Source organism: Microplitis demolitor, chromosome 2, assembly GCF_026212275.2.
Source record: "Microplitis demolitor isolate Queensland-Clemson2020A chromosome 2, iyMicDemo2.1a, whole genome shotgun sequence".
Classification (NCBI taxonomy): domain Eukaryota; kingdom Metazoa; phylum Arthropoda; class Insecta; order Hymenoptera; family Braconidae; genus Microplitis; species Microplitis demolitor.
The window spans coordinates 21,263,503-21,283,160 of record NC_068546.1 but is presented as its reverse complement, the minus strand read 5'-3'; the positions used below and the strand labels follow the sequence as shown (position 1 = coordinate 21,283,160).

At 26.9% G+C, this 19,658-nt stretch overlaps 1 protein-coding gene across 2 annotated transcripts in view; it reads left to right on the top strand.

Moving 5' to 3' along the window:
* LOC103579606 (RNA binding protein fox-1 homolog 2) overlaps positions 1-19,658 on the top strand; it is a 130,816-nt gene that overhangs the window by 65,991 nt on the left and 45,167 nt on the right. For both annotated transcript variants that reach the window (XM_008561044.3, XM_008561045.3), the window contains exons 5-6: positions 7,359-7,451; positions 16,854-16,908. In XM_008561044.3, the coding sequence (XP_008559266.1) occupies positions 7,359-7,451; positions 16,854-16,908 (148 nt within the window). The remainder of the gene's footprint in view (positions 1-7,358; positions 7,452-16,853; positions 16,909-19,658) is intronic.

Sequence of the window (19,658 nt, the reverse complement as noted above, 5' to 3'; positions counted from 1 at the left end):
CGTAGTTTTTAGACGAGCTGTTGCATTTTTTCTAGCTAGAAAGCCTTCCGCATCTTTTTTTATTACATATATAAATATCATTTTAGTTTTCCATTGGTTATAAAAAACTAAACGGTCTTCCTGATTAATTGCTGCACCAGAACTTTTTTTCTTTTTTTTTTTTTTATTAACCAGTACACTGATTCATACATTAACACATGAAGAGTGTGAAGTAGATGACAATTGCCAATTTTCAAATTTTCAAATAAGTGAATTAAATAAAAATTTAATGAAATTTAAAAAATACACATTTAGAAAATTTGAAAATAACTATGTGCATTTTTTTTATTTTTATTTATTTAATTCGTTTATTTGTAATTTTAAATTTGTCATGTATGCTATATTCACACTTATTAACACATTAATTAAATTAATTCAAAAATATTTAATTTAAATTTATGTATCTATTAAATTTGATTATTAATTTTTTAAAATTTATTTTTGAACTAAAAATTTTTTGCTATGTTAAGGAAGTCTATAAGCAAAAATTTTAATTACCGCCATTTTTTAGTTTCAATTTAAAAGGTTAGTTTTAGCATGTTAAAAAAAAAAATTAGAATTTTGTCGTAATTTAATAGATAAAATCAAAATTATGCAAGGGCACTTATGGATGTCCGGATTCAATTTTAACGGAAATTGGTAATTTTTTTAAATTAGCTAACTATAGATAAAAAAAAATGTCTGATAAATAGTAAGACATCAGAAGTATTCCTGCATATTTTTTAAACAAATTACTGTACAGTTTTCTGAAATGATTTTTTTAAAAATATCTGACATTCGCATTTGACTTTAGATAGAAATATATCGTTTAGGTTTAAAATAATACACTAGGTAATTTTTGCAAAAAAAAATTTTGATAAAAATTACTAAGAGCGCAATATAGGGCCAGTGTAGAATTATAGTGAAAATCACCGATAATTTAGAAATTTTTGGACTCGGTGTCAAAAATTTTGTGTCATTATTTTTTTCATTTTTTATTTATTCATATTTTTAATTTATTTTTTTTTTTTGGCAATCGATATTAAGAAACAAAAATTCGGAGATTTGTGTCCGCTAATTTCAAAATAACAAAATGGCGGAAAATTAAAAGTCGGGCTGCCAAATCCTTGAAAAAATATTAAAAACAGGGATTTTTTTTTTTTTTTAAATAATTATAGACCGGTTAGCAACTTCATATTGAAAAAAAAAAATTTATTTGACACATGACACTAAACTGACAGTTAGTTGACCTTTACAAAAATTGAGTCATTTTCTGCGGATATATTGCTGTATATTTTTTAAATATTCTTACAAAAAGCATCGTATAAATTTAGTACAAATAAGTACATATAAGATACTTCACTCGTGTGATATATGAGTTTTTCAGTCAGTATATCAACATCACACTCAAGTTTATATAAATTCATACTAGATATATACAATCTTATAAAAATAACTTGACAAACAAAGATCAAATATTTTTTTTTTTTAAGACGGGTCTGAAATTTTTTCTTTATTTGTGCAGTAATTGAAAACTTTGTCCACTTTTTCTCTTCAACAAATCAACATTTTTTCAAAATGAAAACGTAGACCGAGATTATAAAGTAATAAATCGAGCCTTGTTCTCAATTTTGTATTTAAAGGTTATGTTTAAGAGAAAAGTTTTGAAAAAATGATTAAGGACCCTCCTTAAATTGCGACTTATAGACTTCCTTAATTTATATTTAAAAAAGAATATATTTTACTAAACATAGCTAACGAGATTTTTACTATCATATATTATTCATATAAATATCAATATGAATAAAAAATAAACATATATTATTTATATATCACAACTTTCATTTATTCACAACATAAATTAAATATTTAATTTTTTTTACTAAAGAAAGTCAGCCCGAAATAATTAAATTTATCAATTAAAATATAATTTGATCATGAAAAATTAAAAAAAAAAAAATAATTACAATTTTCTAATCATTTATTATTTATTAAATTAATTTAAATTGCATCTTGAAGCTCTGGTGTAGTACAGGACTAATGATCCTCAAATAATTCAAATCTCGAGAGATGCTAAAAAATAATAATAATAATAATTAATGGATTAGTGACAATTGAAAGCATTGACGAGATTAATTATCGTCGCGATTGTTGCTAATTAGAAGAAAAAAAAAAAAAAAAAAAAAACAGCATCAAAAGTCAGTGAGGACCGAGAGCAAGCATGAAATTATCACTTATTACTCTGCATCTTTCGAAAAAATTTATAATTTAATATTTTGTCCATCACACACATACATATATATATACACATACATTTAACACAATAATAAATTAACGTTACGAGTTCTATATATTTTATTGTATGTAAATAGTAGACGCACGCTTACGTTTAGGTGATACGGGTTTATTTGTTAACGAACGGCTAAAGTTATTGACATTTAATCTTTATATATATATACATATATATATGCTTTGATAACTAAATTATATATTTATATTTATATATATGTATAGATAAATATAAATCTTTCTCTTACCACTCACCGTATGTGTTTAGATAGAAGGCTGGCTTTAATTTATATATCATCCACTTTTTACAAATATGAAAACCGTTACACGTTTTCCAATTTAACCAAATATTTAATTATACGTCTAATAATATGATATATGTATGTATACATATATAATTTTTTATTCACACGCCATTGGTTTTTTTGTTGCTACGATTTGTCTCGTCACTTGTTATTATTATTATCATTATTATTATAATTATTATATATTTGTCCCACCGTATTTATAAAACGGACGTGTCACGTTCGATTTCACGGATAACCGACGACATTAGTTTATATTTTTAAATAAATATAAAATTACATAAATTTTTTTATTTACAAGTTTTAAATTCCAGTAAATTTTTTCATTGATTTAGTAAATTCTTTAAAAGTAAAATAAAGAAAATTTATTTTTTTTTTAAAAAGAGAAGAAAAAGTTATAATTTTTATGAAGAATTTTTAATGATCTTGAATTTAGCCGTCTAATAATTTTTTGATTTTTTTTTTAACGATAATTTAAGGAAAAAAAAATATTTCAAAAAATTGCACCTGTAGCTTTTTTAATTTTCTATATGTGCATATTTTTAGTTTTTTAAAATTGTTAAAAAAAAACCGGAAATTGTTAATTGACTTATAACTTCAGGATAATTTTTTTATACTGAAATAGCCGTCTAATAATTTTTGAATTTTTTTATAAACAATTAATAAAAAAAAAAAATATTTAAAAAAAATGCACTTGTAGCTTTTTTGATTTCCTACATGTGCATATTTTTAGTTTTTGAAAATTGTTAAAAAAAACCGGAAATTGTTAATTGACCTAACTTCAGGATCATTTCTGTATGATACTGAAATTAGCCGTCCAATTTTTGGATTTTTTCAAAACGAAAAATTACATAAAAAAAAAATATTTCAAAAAAATGCACTTATAGTTTATTAAATTTCCTACATGTGCATATTTTTCTTTTTAAATTAAACCGTCAAAAAAAAAGTCCGAAAATAATTAATCGCCGCTACCTTCAGGATCATTTTTTTTAGGGTATTTCTGTTGTATTAATTATTGTCACAACACAACTACACGACTATGAGCATTAATGTCAACACGTACTGAAACAAATTGACACGTCAAATAAAATTAGCAGAGCCAGAAAAAAAAAACTAAAAATGAAAAAAGAATTCCCATGAGTTATTTCGTAGAGTGAATAGAAGCTTTCTTACATTAACAATAGTTACAGCTTTGGTAACTAATATAATTTACAATCTCTCTTAGTCTCATCCAATTATTTGTCTCTCCCCCGCCTTTTCCACCCTCACCTGTCATCGTCCTCAAAACTTTTAAATCCAAACTGGCGCCTAGTAAAAATAATTTTCTTTACTTCATTGTTTTTTCTCGTGTTTCCTAATCTCGTAATCAGTAATAATTATCTCCGCAATTATTAACCGTGAAAAAAACAGCCTCAGGTTTCTCTGCTATTAATAAAAAAAAGTGTCGGTTAGTTTATAAAAATAAAATAATGACAGAGTAGAATTAGGATAAGATTGAAAAGTAAAAAGTTAAAATTTAACACTATCATTGTTTAAATTTATTCTACCGTGACTCAATTATTACTAAAGATCACCTACGAGGTCGATAAGTACTGACTAGTGCGTGATAAAACCGCGTGCAATTTTCGCGATCGGATAAGCTCACTTGGTGAAAATGATCTCGTGCAACTTGTGCACGTTTACCTTCTCGTCTACGAACCTTTTCTACCCAGGAATTATCGACGCTTCGTAGTCGTAAAGTCGCGCGAGACGTGAGTGTGCATCTGATAACGAAAAAAAAAAAACTCTGAAAAATAAAGGACTTTTTAGTTATATAGATTTAAGTAAAAAAAAAACTTTCATTGACCTTTGCTTAGACTTTTTATTTTTGTCTTTAGATTATCATTAAATAAATTATTTTATTTGTAAATAATTTGAAAAAAAAAAAAAAAAAAAAAAATTTGAATTGTGAAAATTAATTAAGTAAAATTTTTAATTAATTCCAGTATAAAAAATATGAAATTTTTTTTATTAATTTTTTTAAGTAACCGTTTGTGGTAAAAAGTTAATTAAAAAAATTATCTTTGATGCAGTCTTGGTAGTTAGAGTTAACAGTCTTGTCAAAGAAAAATTGTTTAGCCCATAATTTTTTTTGTTAATAAATAAAATTACTCTGTTACGTAAATTAAAAATGAATAGAAAAAAAAAGAAAGTCGCTTTACATAAATTTATAATTTTTTTTATTAATCTAGTGATATAAAAAGTAACGCAAAGTAGGAAAAGTTTTCATTGGATTTTATTCAACAGTAACACAATTTCTTGAATGTCCGCGAGAATCGAAACTGCCACTGTCGAACGTCCATCCTATTCTACAAACTCGATTATCTTCGTATTCGTTTATTCCTTTTTTTTAACTTGCATTTCCTCAACCTTTTTCCTCTTTTCTATTTCTACCCCTATCTCACCCCCAGCCTACCCCTACTCCACCCACCCCCACCACTATTACCAATACAAGTACAATCACCCTGTGAACTTTTTTTCTACACTCTCTAACCAACGAGCTGCCGGTGCGAGCAAACCTTAACCAATTCGTTTAAGGCTAAAAGCACTTTGCACCCTCGACATTTGATTCTGACGATTTATCGACTTATTGAGTGTACTCTTCATTTTTATTTTCCATAAAACATTATATCTAATTTTTTCACTATGCATTTTTCATTACTAAAAAATATTTTTTAATTATCCAAAAATTAAACTTCATTTTCTTAATTAAAAATTAAATTTAATCTCGAGAACTTTTAATTCCATTCTCGATTTAATGACAAAGTCGAGGTATTGAATTATTATTTTTTTTTTTTATTAAAATCTGAATTAAAAATTTTAAATCTTGAATATTAAAAACTGTTAATTACAATATTACATATTTATTACTTTATAATACGACGTTTTAATAACAACAGAACTCATTATCACTTTAACACTTTATTTATTTATTTATTGTTATTGTTATTATTATTATTATTATAATATTACCATTTAAATTAATTGTTGCACGTGGTTTGGTGCGTCTATGTAAAGGCAGTATGAGGCTCTCGCTCTTCACGCCGGCATCTCGAGTGAATTTTCAAATTTTAAATAACAAACATTTTTTTTTAATTTAAAATGTCAAGTGCGAATTCGATAAATCTACACAGTTAGAAATTTATGTTAAAAAATTATTTAATTTAATTTTCTGTGGTGATTTTCAACACAGAAATCTGTTAATTCAACACAAACCGTTTGTGTTATTTTACTTTAACTGATTTTTTATGTTGAATCATTAGAAAATCTGTAATGTAACACATTTATTGTGTTATTCCAAAATTAACACAAAATTTGTGGTGTTTAGTTAAACACTCCCGCGCGTTTCTTCATTACTATAACCAAGCAAAGCATTGTAGCAGCATTGTCTGCAAGGAAACTTGGATTATAATTGATTTACAATTAAATATAATCATAGATAACTTTAATATTTTTATCATCAGGTTCAATGATTTTTTAATTCTCATTTTACGGGAGGATAATTAATAGCTTCGTTTTTTATAAAAATCACTGAAAATCTAACTAATTGTTTGGTAAATTGACATCAGTTGTACTAAGGGTAGATCAGTATACTTGAGTTGGTTAGATTGTGTGCTTATATTTATTAGTTAATTTTTACACAAGTCTGTTAAATTTACAAAAATTTTCAGTCAAAATAACAGATTTTGTGTTCAATTGTTTAACATAAATTTGTGTTAAAGATCAACACAAACTTCATGTGTTGAATCAACACTAAAATTTGTGTAGACCGATTGCAACACGATTTGTGTTTAATTTAACAAAATTTCTAACTGTGTATCGACTAAAATCGACCATTTTTTATCTAAAAAAAAATTTCTTTATATCGGTCATGTCTCTCATGAACTGACAGACGAAGTAACTCGTCTAGTAGTCGCTAAATCAAGCCTTGACAAAAAGACAAAAGTTTCAGTGACTAACTTTCAAGCCAGCCTCCTACACTCTTGTCCTTTTTTTGTATTTTTTTTGTTCTTCTTCTCCCTCACCCCGTATATAAAGATCCAGCTTTTCATCGTGTCTTGAGCTCGACGATTTAATTATCCGTGGCAGTTTTCCCCTCCCTGTCTCAAATCCTCTTTCTCTTCTTCCTTTTGCATTCTCTCCAGACGTTCATTGTCCATGAGCGGATGAGGAACTCGGGGGATGAACAGACGCAGGAGGAGAAAAGGCTCGGGGGTGAGAGACAAATAAAAAAAAATATATATATATATAAATATAGACATACATATATACACATATATATTTATATATATCAATATATAAAATAAAAATGAGACAAAGAGAGTCTGATAACTTTTTAGGCAAATAAATTATTTTTATAAATTGAAAAAAATTTGTCAGTAAACGAGACTAAAAAATTAATTATTAAAATGAAATTTTTAATGAACGACTGTGATAAATGTCTTAATGTACATGTGTAATAATTTTTATAAAATTAATTAATAACTAATTTTAAAATTTTAAATTATTATTTATTTATTTTTTCATTTATTAATTTTTATATATGAAAAAAAATCAAAAATATTTAAAAAAAAAAAAAAATCGTGATCGGGGGCACGATCTGATTGATTTCTCGTACTCGAGATGTCGGCGGGCCGTGCCCGTCGAGCGTGGCAGAGTCTGTAAGTTGAGTTTAATGCATGTTGTTTTGTCTGTCCTTGCATGCAGGGATTCGGTTTTGTAACATTCGCGAATAGTGCCCATGCGGACCAGGCACGTGAGAGGCTACACGGCACCGTGGTTGAGGGCAGAAAGATTGAGGTGTGCATGAAATACTTTCTTATATTAATTATTATATATATATATTTAATTAAAAAAAAAAAAAAAACATTTTATTATATATATTTACTCTACATACATATACATTAATTGTTAATAATATTTAATTGATAAATTTATATATATACATACATATTCATAATATGTATATATATATTTATATATATTTTTTTATATTTCACAGGTTTGAAGCACAGGCGCTTGCACGGGTCTTACGTGCATGCGTCCTTGCTTGTATGTATTTATTACATATATTAATTGTTTTATTATTTTTCAATTACACAAGAAATATTCACGATTAAAATTTTTTTTTTTTTTTATCATAAATAAAATATAAATTTGATTACTAAAATTCTACATGAAAAATTCAATAAAGTCGTGAATTATTCTTGTTTCGTAACTCCCGAGACAAGTCGACGCAGTCAACGGTCCAATAAAAAAATTCAAATTCAAATTTAAATTTAAATTTAAATTTAAGTCAACTCAGTAGTCGATGAAAATTTACTGGCAATTTGTGTAGATGTTCTGTAGGTGACCTGACCCGTCGATCTCATTGCGCGGGAGTTACGATATAAATATTATGCGGAAAAATAATTTTTAAAAAAAGTTATGATATAATAGACCTCAGTTCCCAGGCTTTTGGCGGGAAAACGTACCTGTAAAAAAAAAATTAAAATAATTCTCTGGTCCACATGACTTATAAAAAATAATTGTTGTCCCTTATAGAGCTTGGGGGCGTGATTATGCGAGCGACTTTAAGAGATGGAATACATACATAAAAAATATATCAGACAAATAATTTTAAAAATGGATAAAGCTAGAGAGCGAGAGAGCGAGGCTTTTTTTACATTAAAAACAAAAACACATTATAAAAAAATGAGTCCACTCTCTCGTTATAAATGTGTTATTGAACAAAATATATGAGAGAACCGGGCAAACACGGACACTGAGGATACAAACTTCACGTCCAAAGTGTCCTCAAAAGGTAAGGAACAAAGTGTCACGCCAAGGAATGAAAAAAATCTTGTTAAATAATTATTGAAATGGATGTAAAGTGATGGATAAAAAAAACCAATTATTATTTTTTTTTTTTTTATTTAAATAACAGCGTAAATTTTAGACTCGCACTGCCCGCTCTCTCACGTGATTCACACGTAATTCATTCTCCAGGGTGTATTATCTTTTTCTTTTTTACTAAAATCAATTAACTTTTTCATTTAACCCGCGTTATTAAAATTCAGCTTTCAATTAATTTGAATGAAGTTATTTTTTATGGTATTATTATTTTTTTTATTATCAATTTAATTTACTAGTTTTTATAAATTATTTTTTCTTTCATCTCCATTTTTATTTTTTTTTTTTTTTTTTTTTTTTTTTTTTATTAATTAATATAATTTCACTGATATCTTTTGCACTTTGAGCTTATTTATCTCCCCACCTTCATATTCCTCACCTAAGCTTGGAGGTAAATTACCAACAATTAACGTCACGTGAAGGGAAACGCACATGTATAACACAGAAAAAAAAAAAGAAAACACTGAAAAGTCATATTAAATGTCAGACTTGTATTTGCTACATATGCGGTTGTAATTAACTCTCTCTCGCTCATCAAATCATTTATTATTTGTTCTACTTTAATTTTATTTTTTTTATACAACTTGTATTTTATTATTATTTTTTTTTATTTATAAGAAAAATCAACACGCATGTGGGCACGAGAAAAGTGTCTTCGCATCCTGGCAAGAGATTTCGAAATATTTTTTTCGGTGGTTCAATTAATTTTTCATAATTAATGGATCTTTAATTATCGTAACCTTTTCATAAAAAGGTTACTCAGTAATTAAAGGATCGATAATGATAATTACTTTGTTAAATTAACTGTCGAATAATGAACTCGATGTTTTAGCTATACAAAACCCCAAATCACGCAACTCATATCTCGAAATCATTTATTTCCACCCCTGTTTCAAATATTTTTTTTACTTTTAATTATCGCAGGTCGAAATGATTAATTAGTCATTATTTTCGTGATACTTAGGGAAGTCAGGTCGCGGGGGAATTAAATTTTTTTTTCATCGTTCATATGAAATTTACGCGGCCTGAAATTTTCCAAGGGGTAGAAAGGACACGATTTGAAAAAAATTTTGTACCCATTAAAAAAAATCATCAATTGAAAATGTTTGTAGATTAGTTTGATAACGGTAAAGTAAAAACATAGAATTGATTTTAGAATAGAAATATAGAGGGGGTAAAATGGAACCGCTAAAAAATTAATAGATTTTTGGAAATTTAAATTCGGTAATTTTTTTTTTGACTTCCATTTGTAATTAAACCAAATTTCGAATTTCTGTAGAAAATTTTTTTCACGCGGGCAAAATGGACCATCTTAAGAAAAAAATAACATATGGATTTTTTATGGCCAATAATATTTTGAGTTTACTGAAAAATTTTTGAAAAAAATTTTTTGATTACTAGAAATTTTACAAAAATGATAAGAATCGTAATGACGATAATAATTTTGAAAAAAAAAATTTAATTTTTGAATTGCCCGATTTACCCGTCCTTCCCTTACATATTTATAAACATATATATAAAAAAATTTTTTTCAAGTCATCCTTTCAAGCCCCAGAAAAAATATTCCATTTAATCATGTCCACTCTCCCCATCTTCAAATCACCCTCAATCCATCATATATAATTAAAATCCCATATAAAATATAAATATATCATTACCAAATTTTCCTCTATCTCTAAATTGGTTATTCCTCCCAAAAACAAACCTAACTATTTGATTTTATCCATGTAATTACATTTTTATATTGCATTAAAGTATATCAGATTAAGTATAATTTAAAAGTAAAAATAAGTAAAAAACAAAGGGTATAAAAAAGACAAAGGGATGAGGGTAAAAAAATGACGATTAATCGTGTCTCAGCCCGTTGAATATCATTTTCCCGGGGTATTGTCGTGCTTGAATCACAAATTTCTCACCCCGTATGTGTAGGTAGCTAGCAATACAGCTCGGATTATTCTCGGTTCACGGAGCTTGCAGGTTCATCCCTTGGAACAAGTCGCTCTGAAAAAATGAGCAAAACAAAAATCCAAAGAAAAGAGTAAAAAATGATAATAATAATAATAGTAAAAGTACGAAGGAAACGGGAGCGAACGCGATAATGGAGCTTCCGATGACGTTGGAATGAAAATCTCATTGCAGGCTACATGTATATGCACATAAATATATCTATATATGTATACATGTGGATATAAACTCCATATATATACACATATATATATGCTGGATTTTTTTAAAGCTTTTATTTTACTTTCGAATAAAACACACGCGACTTTTGATGGAGTAAATGCACGACACGCGTATTGCGTTCAAAAATTTCACTACACCATTATACTAATGAATGTTCTTTGTATGGTGTTACGACGTTATTCAATGTTTGATTTTAAAATAATTTAACTAAACAAAACTTACTTAACTTTTAAGTCTCAGGTTTTAAAATTAATTTAAGTAATTAAATGCAGCATAATTATTATTATTATTATTATTATTATCACTTTTTATACTTTTGTATATTAATATCAGTCCGCGATTTAATCTCCAACCCTTTGAATAACTAATTTGAGTAATTATTATTTTGATGTTAATATTTAATACTAATGGAACTGGTGCATATTAAATGGAATTATTTCTCAGAAATATCTTCAGACGGGAATGTTAATAAATTATTTTTAATATCTTAAGTGATGGCATTAAAATTTAAAGTTTTATGAAAATAATTATTTAGTTAAAAAAAAATATTTAAATAAAAATAAATAGTAAAAAATTTGAAAGTTTGTTAATTTAAAATTTAAAAAAGTTAAAGACGTTGTTGAAATAAATTATTCTTGACAAGCAAATTGTGGTAAAGCTCCAATTCCCGTTTGAATTATAGAGGCAAAAAGCTCAAGCTTCGAGACCTTTGGGTAAAACGAGCAGAGAAGTGAGAGGAGGGTTTAGTTGTAGTCGAGGGTAAAATCATAAAAGCCTATCGTTACCGTCGACCAGGTCACGAGTAAACTGAGCAGCATAGAACCGGTATGTCTATGAATCATTTAGAGTCACGAGCATCGGAAAAAGTCAACCTGACAATTTTTATACGACCGAAAAAATATAAAAAACAAAAGCTTTAAGTTGTCCATGCGCCGACCATAGTGACGTTAAGGTCGCGCGAAACAAATTGTGGGATACACCCTCTATTTGCAGAGTCAACTGTTGGCCAGCACCCTTCTCTATTCCATTGGGTCCTCTGGGCAACCTCTGTAGCACTAAGTACCTTCGTACGTGCATCGTTTTCCCAGTATTTCAACCAACCGCATTCCCACCCTTCAGTCTCTCCCTCTCTTCTCGTCTCTCCCAGGCTCTCTACCCTCTTGACAATCTCTCCACCCTCTTTCACCTCTTTCACCTCTTGGTCCACTATACCCACGTTACCGTACTCTCGAGTTTTCGGCTTAGCAAGTCAAATTAATGCAGATTCGCGAGCCCCAGCTCTACCCATCTCCATCCTCATCTCCATCTCGTCAACTACTACTCTCACCCTTATGGTTTACCCCTTAAATTTACTGAGTTTCTCATCTCCGTCGTCTCTTTGAGTTCCGAAGCTCAGTTTTTTAGGGCGTATAAATACACCCTTGTTCAAAACTTATAAATTAACTCCATTTCAATATAAACAACTTTTAAGATTTTACATTTTTTTTTTTTCGCTTAAAATCCGCATCCGGCTTTTCAATTTTTTAAATTATTTCCTTTCCAGTATCGAGATATTTAATAAACAACCTACATTTTTTTTATTCAAATAAAAAATTACAATTTATACTTTTTTTTCGCGCCTTTTTTTTTAAATTTAGTAGAATCGTGATAAAAAAAATTTTAATTAATTTATAAATTTTAAATTTTAAATGAGTACTTTTTTAATGAGTTTTTGTACTTAAAAATATATGTATATATTTATATAAAAAAAAAAATAAATTCTTTACTGAGTAAATAATAATTCATAAAGTTAAAAGTAATTACACAGATAATTTATTTACTTTTAATTTATTTAAAAAAAAAATAAACAAATGTATTTAATTAATTAAAATAAATTGTATCTGTTAACCTCTTCAGTGTAACTTAGCCGGTAATCAGTGGTGTGTAAACTACCCGATTATACACCAGAGAAGTTGTTTTTGAGTAAAAACTCTAGATAAACTGTAGCCGTAAATAAAAAAATGAAAATATAAAAATAAAAATAAAGAAAATCTATCGTGATTCCCAGTATTTGTTTATTTACATTTCGGGTTCCATCTAACCAACGTGGGTTTCCATCATTATCTTTTATCCCAGTCTCTCCCTCTTCTCTATCTGTCTCGTTCGTTAGCGGAGTTACTCTGGGGATGAGAGCCCACTTGTATCATCCTCTTTATTTTACTTTTTATATTTTTCCTCCCTATCTTTTTGACCTATAAAACACAACCCCTTTCATTTTCGCGATGCAGCTTGCGTTTGAGATTCCACAACCACTCTTGGGTCGTTTCCCGTAGCCAATTTGTCTCGGTTGTAGTAATTAAAAGTCAAATTAAATATTTCTTTATACTCTCTTGCGTTAGGGTGCGAGGACACTTGAGGATAGTGAGTAGTCTTGCGGTAGAATTTAATCAGAAATTCTAGAATATGACGTACTAGTTTTTTTTTTTTCTAAATATACCAATCATTTTTTTTTAAACAGTGCCATTGATATTAATATATATAATAAAATAATTCTTGTATTCATAAATTTTTTTTTTTTTTTTTTTTTTTTTTTTTTCAAAAAATTTTTCATACTGAAAAAAAAAAATAACTTTTGTAAAAACAATATTTTCTTGAGTAGTAAATAATTTAATATTAGGAAAGTCATCAAATGTCAATATTTTTACCTACATTATAATTTTTTACTCAGATGCTGCGAAAATTTATTTTCTATGGTTCGATTGCTTACATAAATATAAAATATATCATTTAATTGTGTACCGAAATCAAAGATATATCTAATTACTGTAGATAAGTTCTGATTTATTTTTTGCGACGTTCTAATTGGCAAATAGTCTAATTGATTATTTTTTTTAGGCGATTCTGTGCAATTTTCAGATACTAATAGTCAGAAAAAGTGTCATTCGAGTAACCTTAACAAAAATACCATACATATACTAGACATGGAATTGATTTTTAGATGAAAAAAAATTCAAACTTCCTTTTTTTCGCATAAATGAAGGATTTTCTGAAATGGAGTTAGACAATTTGCTAATTAGAATGTCGAATAAAGACTATCCATTTTAAATAGTAATTTTTTCACTCATGATCAAAAAGTAAATAATTACAAAATAAGTTTGAAAATTTATTGTCTATACAAGAAAAATTACTATTTGACTTTAAAAATCGTAGCTGATACTTAGAAAATTGACAACACGTATTATAAAATTTATTATTTGGAATTTCAAAATTCCCTGTATTGACTTCCGGGTTTCGGGTTATAATTTCAAACACTAATTTTTAAAGTTTATTTTTTTCCGTGTAAGAAAATCAAGTACTTGAGAAAATTATCAATTACTAGAAAAAAAAACTACTGGTCTGAAAAATTCACACTAGTAACTGGAAAATTTGACAGTTTTCTATCAGAAATTAGTGAATTGACTGAAATTCAACCCCTATCTTATTATAGACAGGGTGTCATATTGTGAAGATGACAGTAGTTCTGATATTTTCCAGATCATGTGTTTTTTCTCAAGTGTTCAGTCTTGAAAATTAAGAATTTCTCCTCAAGTACTTGATTTTCTCAGAAAAATCAGGAGGTTATCTACAGTAATTATTACTTTGATTTGGGTATACGATTAAATAGTAATAAATTGAACACCATGAGTTATTTTTGAGTGACGGAAATTTCAAGTAAATATGCCTATGCATAATAATAATTACATTAGCCTATAGTTTGTCACGTCGCTCTTGTGACGGCCAATACAAACTATAGAGTAATGTAATGATTACTATGCAGCATAGGCATATTTACTTGAAATTTCTCTCCATGTAAGCAATAGAACCGTAGAAAATAAATTTTCGGCAACTGGGTCGTAAGCATTTATGGTGTATGGGAAAATATTACAGGTAACTGATGCCTTTTCAAAAATTATTATATTGTTCATTATATTTTTTGAGTGAAGAATAATTTTTTTGACGAGAAAATCAAAATTTATTTACAATTCGCAAAAAAAAAAAAATAAGATCAATATATTGGGCTGAGATTTATTCGATTAAGAAAATGATTTTGAATCGTCATAAAATTTTTGAACTAAAATTACATTTGAAAATTTCCAATAGCGTAATTTCTCATAAAAATAAAATCCAATATTTCAAAAGGTTATTTTTTCTCAGTGTATTTTTATTTAATTTTTTATATTGAGATCATTGTACCGAAAAAAATAATTTTATCTGACTAATCATATTTTTTTATATTTATTAATTTATATGGATACTGTGATAAATTAAATTTAAAATAAAAAAAAAAAACAAAATGCATTATATTTATTTTTATTTTGCATATTTTATTTCTTGCAATATTTTACGTCATGTTCTACTTTTTCTTCATTCAATTGTCATACGTGATAAGTCTCATCGTGAAATATATTCTCTATTGAATTTTTTTTTTTTTTTTATTATTATTATTATTTTTTTTTTTTATATCTGAATTGTAAATTATTTTTATTTTATTTTTTTTTTTTTTTCCAATTATTAAATGCTAACAATGCTTTAAAAACAAACAAATGTGTCACAAAGTATTCACACAGATTACACTATTTGTTTCCAATATTTGAATAAATTCATTTTAGTAATAATAAAAAAAAAAAAAAAAAAAAAAAAAAAAAAAAAAAAAAATGAGAGAATGCATTTCCAAGAGAAATTACGATCTAATTGAATGAGAAAGTTATAGGATAAGGAATAATATTAATAAATAAAAAAAAAAAAAAAGAGAAAGCGAGCGAGCGAAGTATCGACCCTTCTTCAGCCTCAAAAGTATCGATCGTGAATCGTTAATGTGAGATTAATCGAATTCATGTCAACCCTTCGTTTTCTAACATTACTTGACTCATAATTGAGCTTCGTCTCTTGAGCCCTTGATACTCAGCAAGTGGTTCAACAGAAGTAGTCCTTTCGAGTGTTGAATATAATCCAGTTTCTCATTACTTGTGCAAGCTATGCTAGTTTCATTCGTTTAAATCTTCAGTACTTGAGCTAGAAAAAAAAGAGGTAAAATCTCTTGCGATTACTTTTGACGCTGAAGGCACGTGGTCGACTCAACACTTGTTACCAGTAAAGACATAGCGATTATTTGTTATTGTCATTACTAATTACATTTTAATTCTTTCAATTCCAGCAATTAATTTGTAATTTCAAGTATTTACGCTGTAAAAAAACGGGACAATTTGTGTTAAAATTTTCGGTGTTAAAATAACATCGAAGGTAAATATTCTTTACCGGTGTTGAAAAAAATTTCCCGTGTTAAAATATTTAACTTTGTGAATATTTTTACTTATTCGATCACTAAAATTGATTAGTTGTCTTATTAATTAATTAAATTACTGATGATTAAAATGGCGGGTGTAAAATTGTGTAATTTTTAAATAAATTACGTATAACATAAATTAGTACATAACAAAATTGAAATGCCCGCCAAATAAAGTTTATTAAATTTTTATATATTTTTATATCTAATATATTTTTTTTGAAATTTCTATATGTAAATTTTTTTTTACACCGATTTAACACCGATATTTTAACACCGCTCTTTTTACAGTGATTTAAGTATCGTTTAATTTTTAAATTTAAAATACAATAATTTGCTGGAATTCAAAGAAAAACTCATTTTATCTCATATTAAATTATTATTATTATTATTCAAATTTTTTATAACAAATGTATATTAATTAACATGAGATAAAATGATATATATTTAAGATCACAATAAAACTGTTAAAATATAAAATTAAAATGAAAACGTAAAATCAAAATTTTTTAAAATAAATTTTAATTATAATTAAAATTGTTAATTTTAAAATTATGATATTTTTTTTTTACAATAAAAAATATGTGATTTTACGTTACTGTAGTTAATTAATGGATTCGTACGTGGTTTTAATTAAAATGAAAAAGTAAAGTAAAGAAAAAAAAAAAAATTGAAATAAAATAACAGAAAAATCCAATTAACTCATATGTCAAGTGTCTTTTGTGTTGTAACCGCGTACGAGTCCTTTTTATTAAAATATTAATTTTAAATTGTACTTGAGAATTTTTTATTAATAAATTTTTTATTATTAATCTTGACAGGTGAACAACGCTACAGCGAGAGTGCAGACCAAAAAACCACCGACAGTGCCAAATGGTAATTATTATATATATATGTATATATATTTATACTATTTATTATTAAAACTTTTATTTGAATGTCATAAGTTGAGCGAAAAGTTATTAATTATTACACTTCAGTTGTCATCCTGTCAAATTATTTATTTGATGGATGTTAACACTAATTAAATATTTTTACACATTTTTAGAAGTAAAAATATCCGATGTAAATTATATTTTATTTACTTAGCAAGCTGTCTTTTATTTGAATATTTCGCGCGGTTGACAAGTCGACTAAATTGACTTGGCAGCAATCAATTTTTTTTTCAATACGCGCTAAAAATTAAATGATTATTATTTTCATTACTTTCGCTGTCAAAAAACCCATGGATTTCCACATGGCGTTTTCGAATGGATTCCCATATGATTTCTTATAGGATTCCATACCATGCTAAATTCATATGGGAGTCTAGTATGGCCCGTGTGATTTTTTACGTCTATTTCCCATGGAAATTTGTAGGGATTATAAAGTAGGAAAATTCATATAAGGTGTCTCGTTTTTAATACGAATACCATAAAAAGTGTATGTGTTTTTATAAAAAAATACTGATAGAGAGCATCATTTAAGCAAATTTATGGTAAAAAATATCCTGCCAATAGACTATTTATGATCTCTTATTAATATGTGCGTTTTAATAGACGACAGATATATAAATTTAGATATTTCGGACTCTATAGAAATTACTTGTATAGAAACCCAGATTCCTATAGGAATTTCTTATAAAGAAATCCATATATTCAAGTTTCTATATGAGAATCCACATACTCAGTTTTCTATGTGGTTCCTACATGGGAATACACTCATAGTTTTCTATGTGGGTTTTCTATATGGGAATTAAAGTACCCATAGATTTCTATATAAATCCATACACATCTATATTAATTTCCATGAATTCTTACATAAATCCATACTTTCCTACATAAGTTCCTATGGGTTTCCAAGCCCACATGATTTTTTTGATAAGGCGTTAAAAAGAAAACATGAAAAACAACAGTTTCATAAAGTAATCTGGCGCTTAAATTGGAAAACCATAAAAATTACAGTTTAGAATAAGAATTTCAGAATATTACTATAAAAGTATAATCGAAAGTATATCTTGGACCCTCATACTAACTGCCAATAATTATATTTAATGAAATTTTTATTTGAAACTAGATTTTCCATAACTTTCTCAAGTATTTCCAATTTTAAATTCCAAGTGCCGCGTCATCATATAAAACTCTAATATCTCTTTTTTCCATGTAGTTTAATGATCGCAGATTAGTGATAATAAGCTTTCATTCTTTTACTATTAAGCTTATAATGACATAATGCTAATATAATGCTAATATTCGAATACTCAGTAATATCGTGATTCTAATTCCAATATACAATAATTTATTAATAGATCCATTAAATAACAGCTATAACAAATACAATTTTTTTTTTTTCTATATTTTGGCATTGAGTTGCTTTGATCTCGGCTTTTTTATCACAGTATCTATTATTACTGTTTTAATCTAATGAGTATTGTTAGCTTACATTGTAGCTGTTATTGTAATCTATGTCAGTGGTTATTTTAATTATAATTATTAATGGTGATTGTCATCCGTCAAATTGCGATCATTGTCAATATCAATAACAAAATGGCGAATAATTTAAAAATGACTACCCTGTATGTTAACCATTAATTAAAGTCATTATTCACGATTATTACTAGAAAATTTTCATCTAGTGGTTTAATTACTTGAGTTAATGAATAAAAATTTATTATTATTATTATTATTATTATTATTATTATTATTATTATTATTATTATTATATTATTGCAAAAAAAAACAGATGTCAGTTAACGTTATCCCGTTGTTAAATTAAACCCGGAAAATGGTGTTAAACATTGTTTTGGTGTTAAGCGATGTTAATTAAAAAGTAATTTTATGTGCGAAACATCAGAAATCACAGTATTTTAAATACAATTAAGTGTTTGTTTATTTAAAAATTTACTTGTATGACCGACTTACCACTCTTTAAAAGCGAATTAGTAAAAATCACCATTTCGTAGTGAATAGTCATTTCTTACAAGTGAACAGTATTCCACTATTTGAATTAGTGTTCATTAGTTAGCAGTTATAAGTCACTATTTTCACTATTTCAGATTTCGGGAGCAGTTTATAGAAAAATCAAAAAAATACTTTACAAATTTCAATGTTATCCCATAAAATGTAGGAAACAGATTTTTAAGGTTAGAATTTCTATACAAACTAAATAACAGTAATAATTATAGTGCCCTTAAATATTTAATTTCACATGATGAAAAATTTCAGCAATTTACTGAGTGCAATAGTAGTGAAATTTTTTTATTTCATAGATAAAAACTGTTTTTATCTCAATTAATGATAATTTCGTAATTTTAACTAAACATCAATTTTTTTTCTGTTTTATCGAACATTTGAATTCATACCCTCATACTCTAATCGTCAATTGACTTGTATACTTATGTATATAAGTCAATTGTATACTGGTTAAATAACACCCCTTAATCGGTGTAAATTTATTGTAACACCGCAGGTGTTAAATAAACACCTTAAAAATTTTTTTTTTTTTACAGATTGTTATTTTTTTTTTTTTTTTTTAATTAATAATTTAAATGATGGTATTTAAGCGCGTAGGTCGATTTGTAACTCGGCTGTAGTTCACAGAGGCCGTTCGTCGCGTAAATCCGGTCCTAATCTCCTTTTAATTGTGTC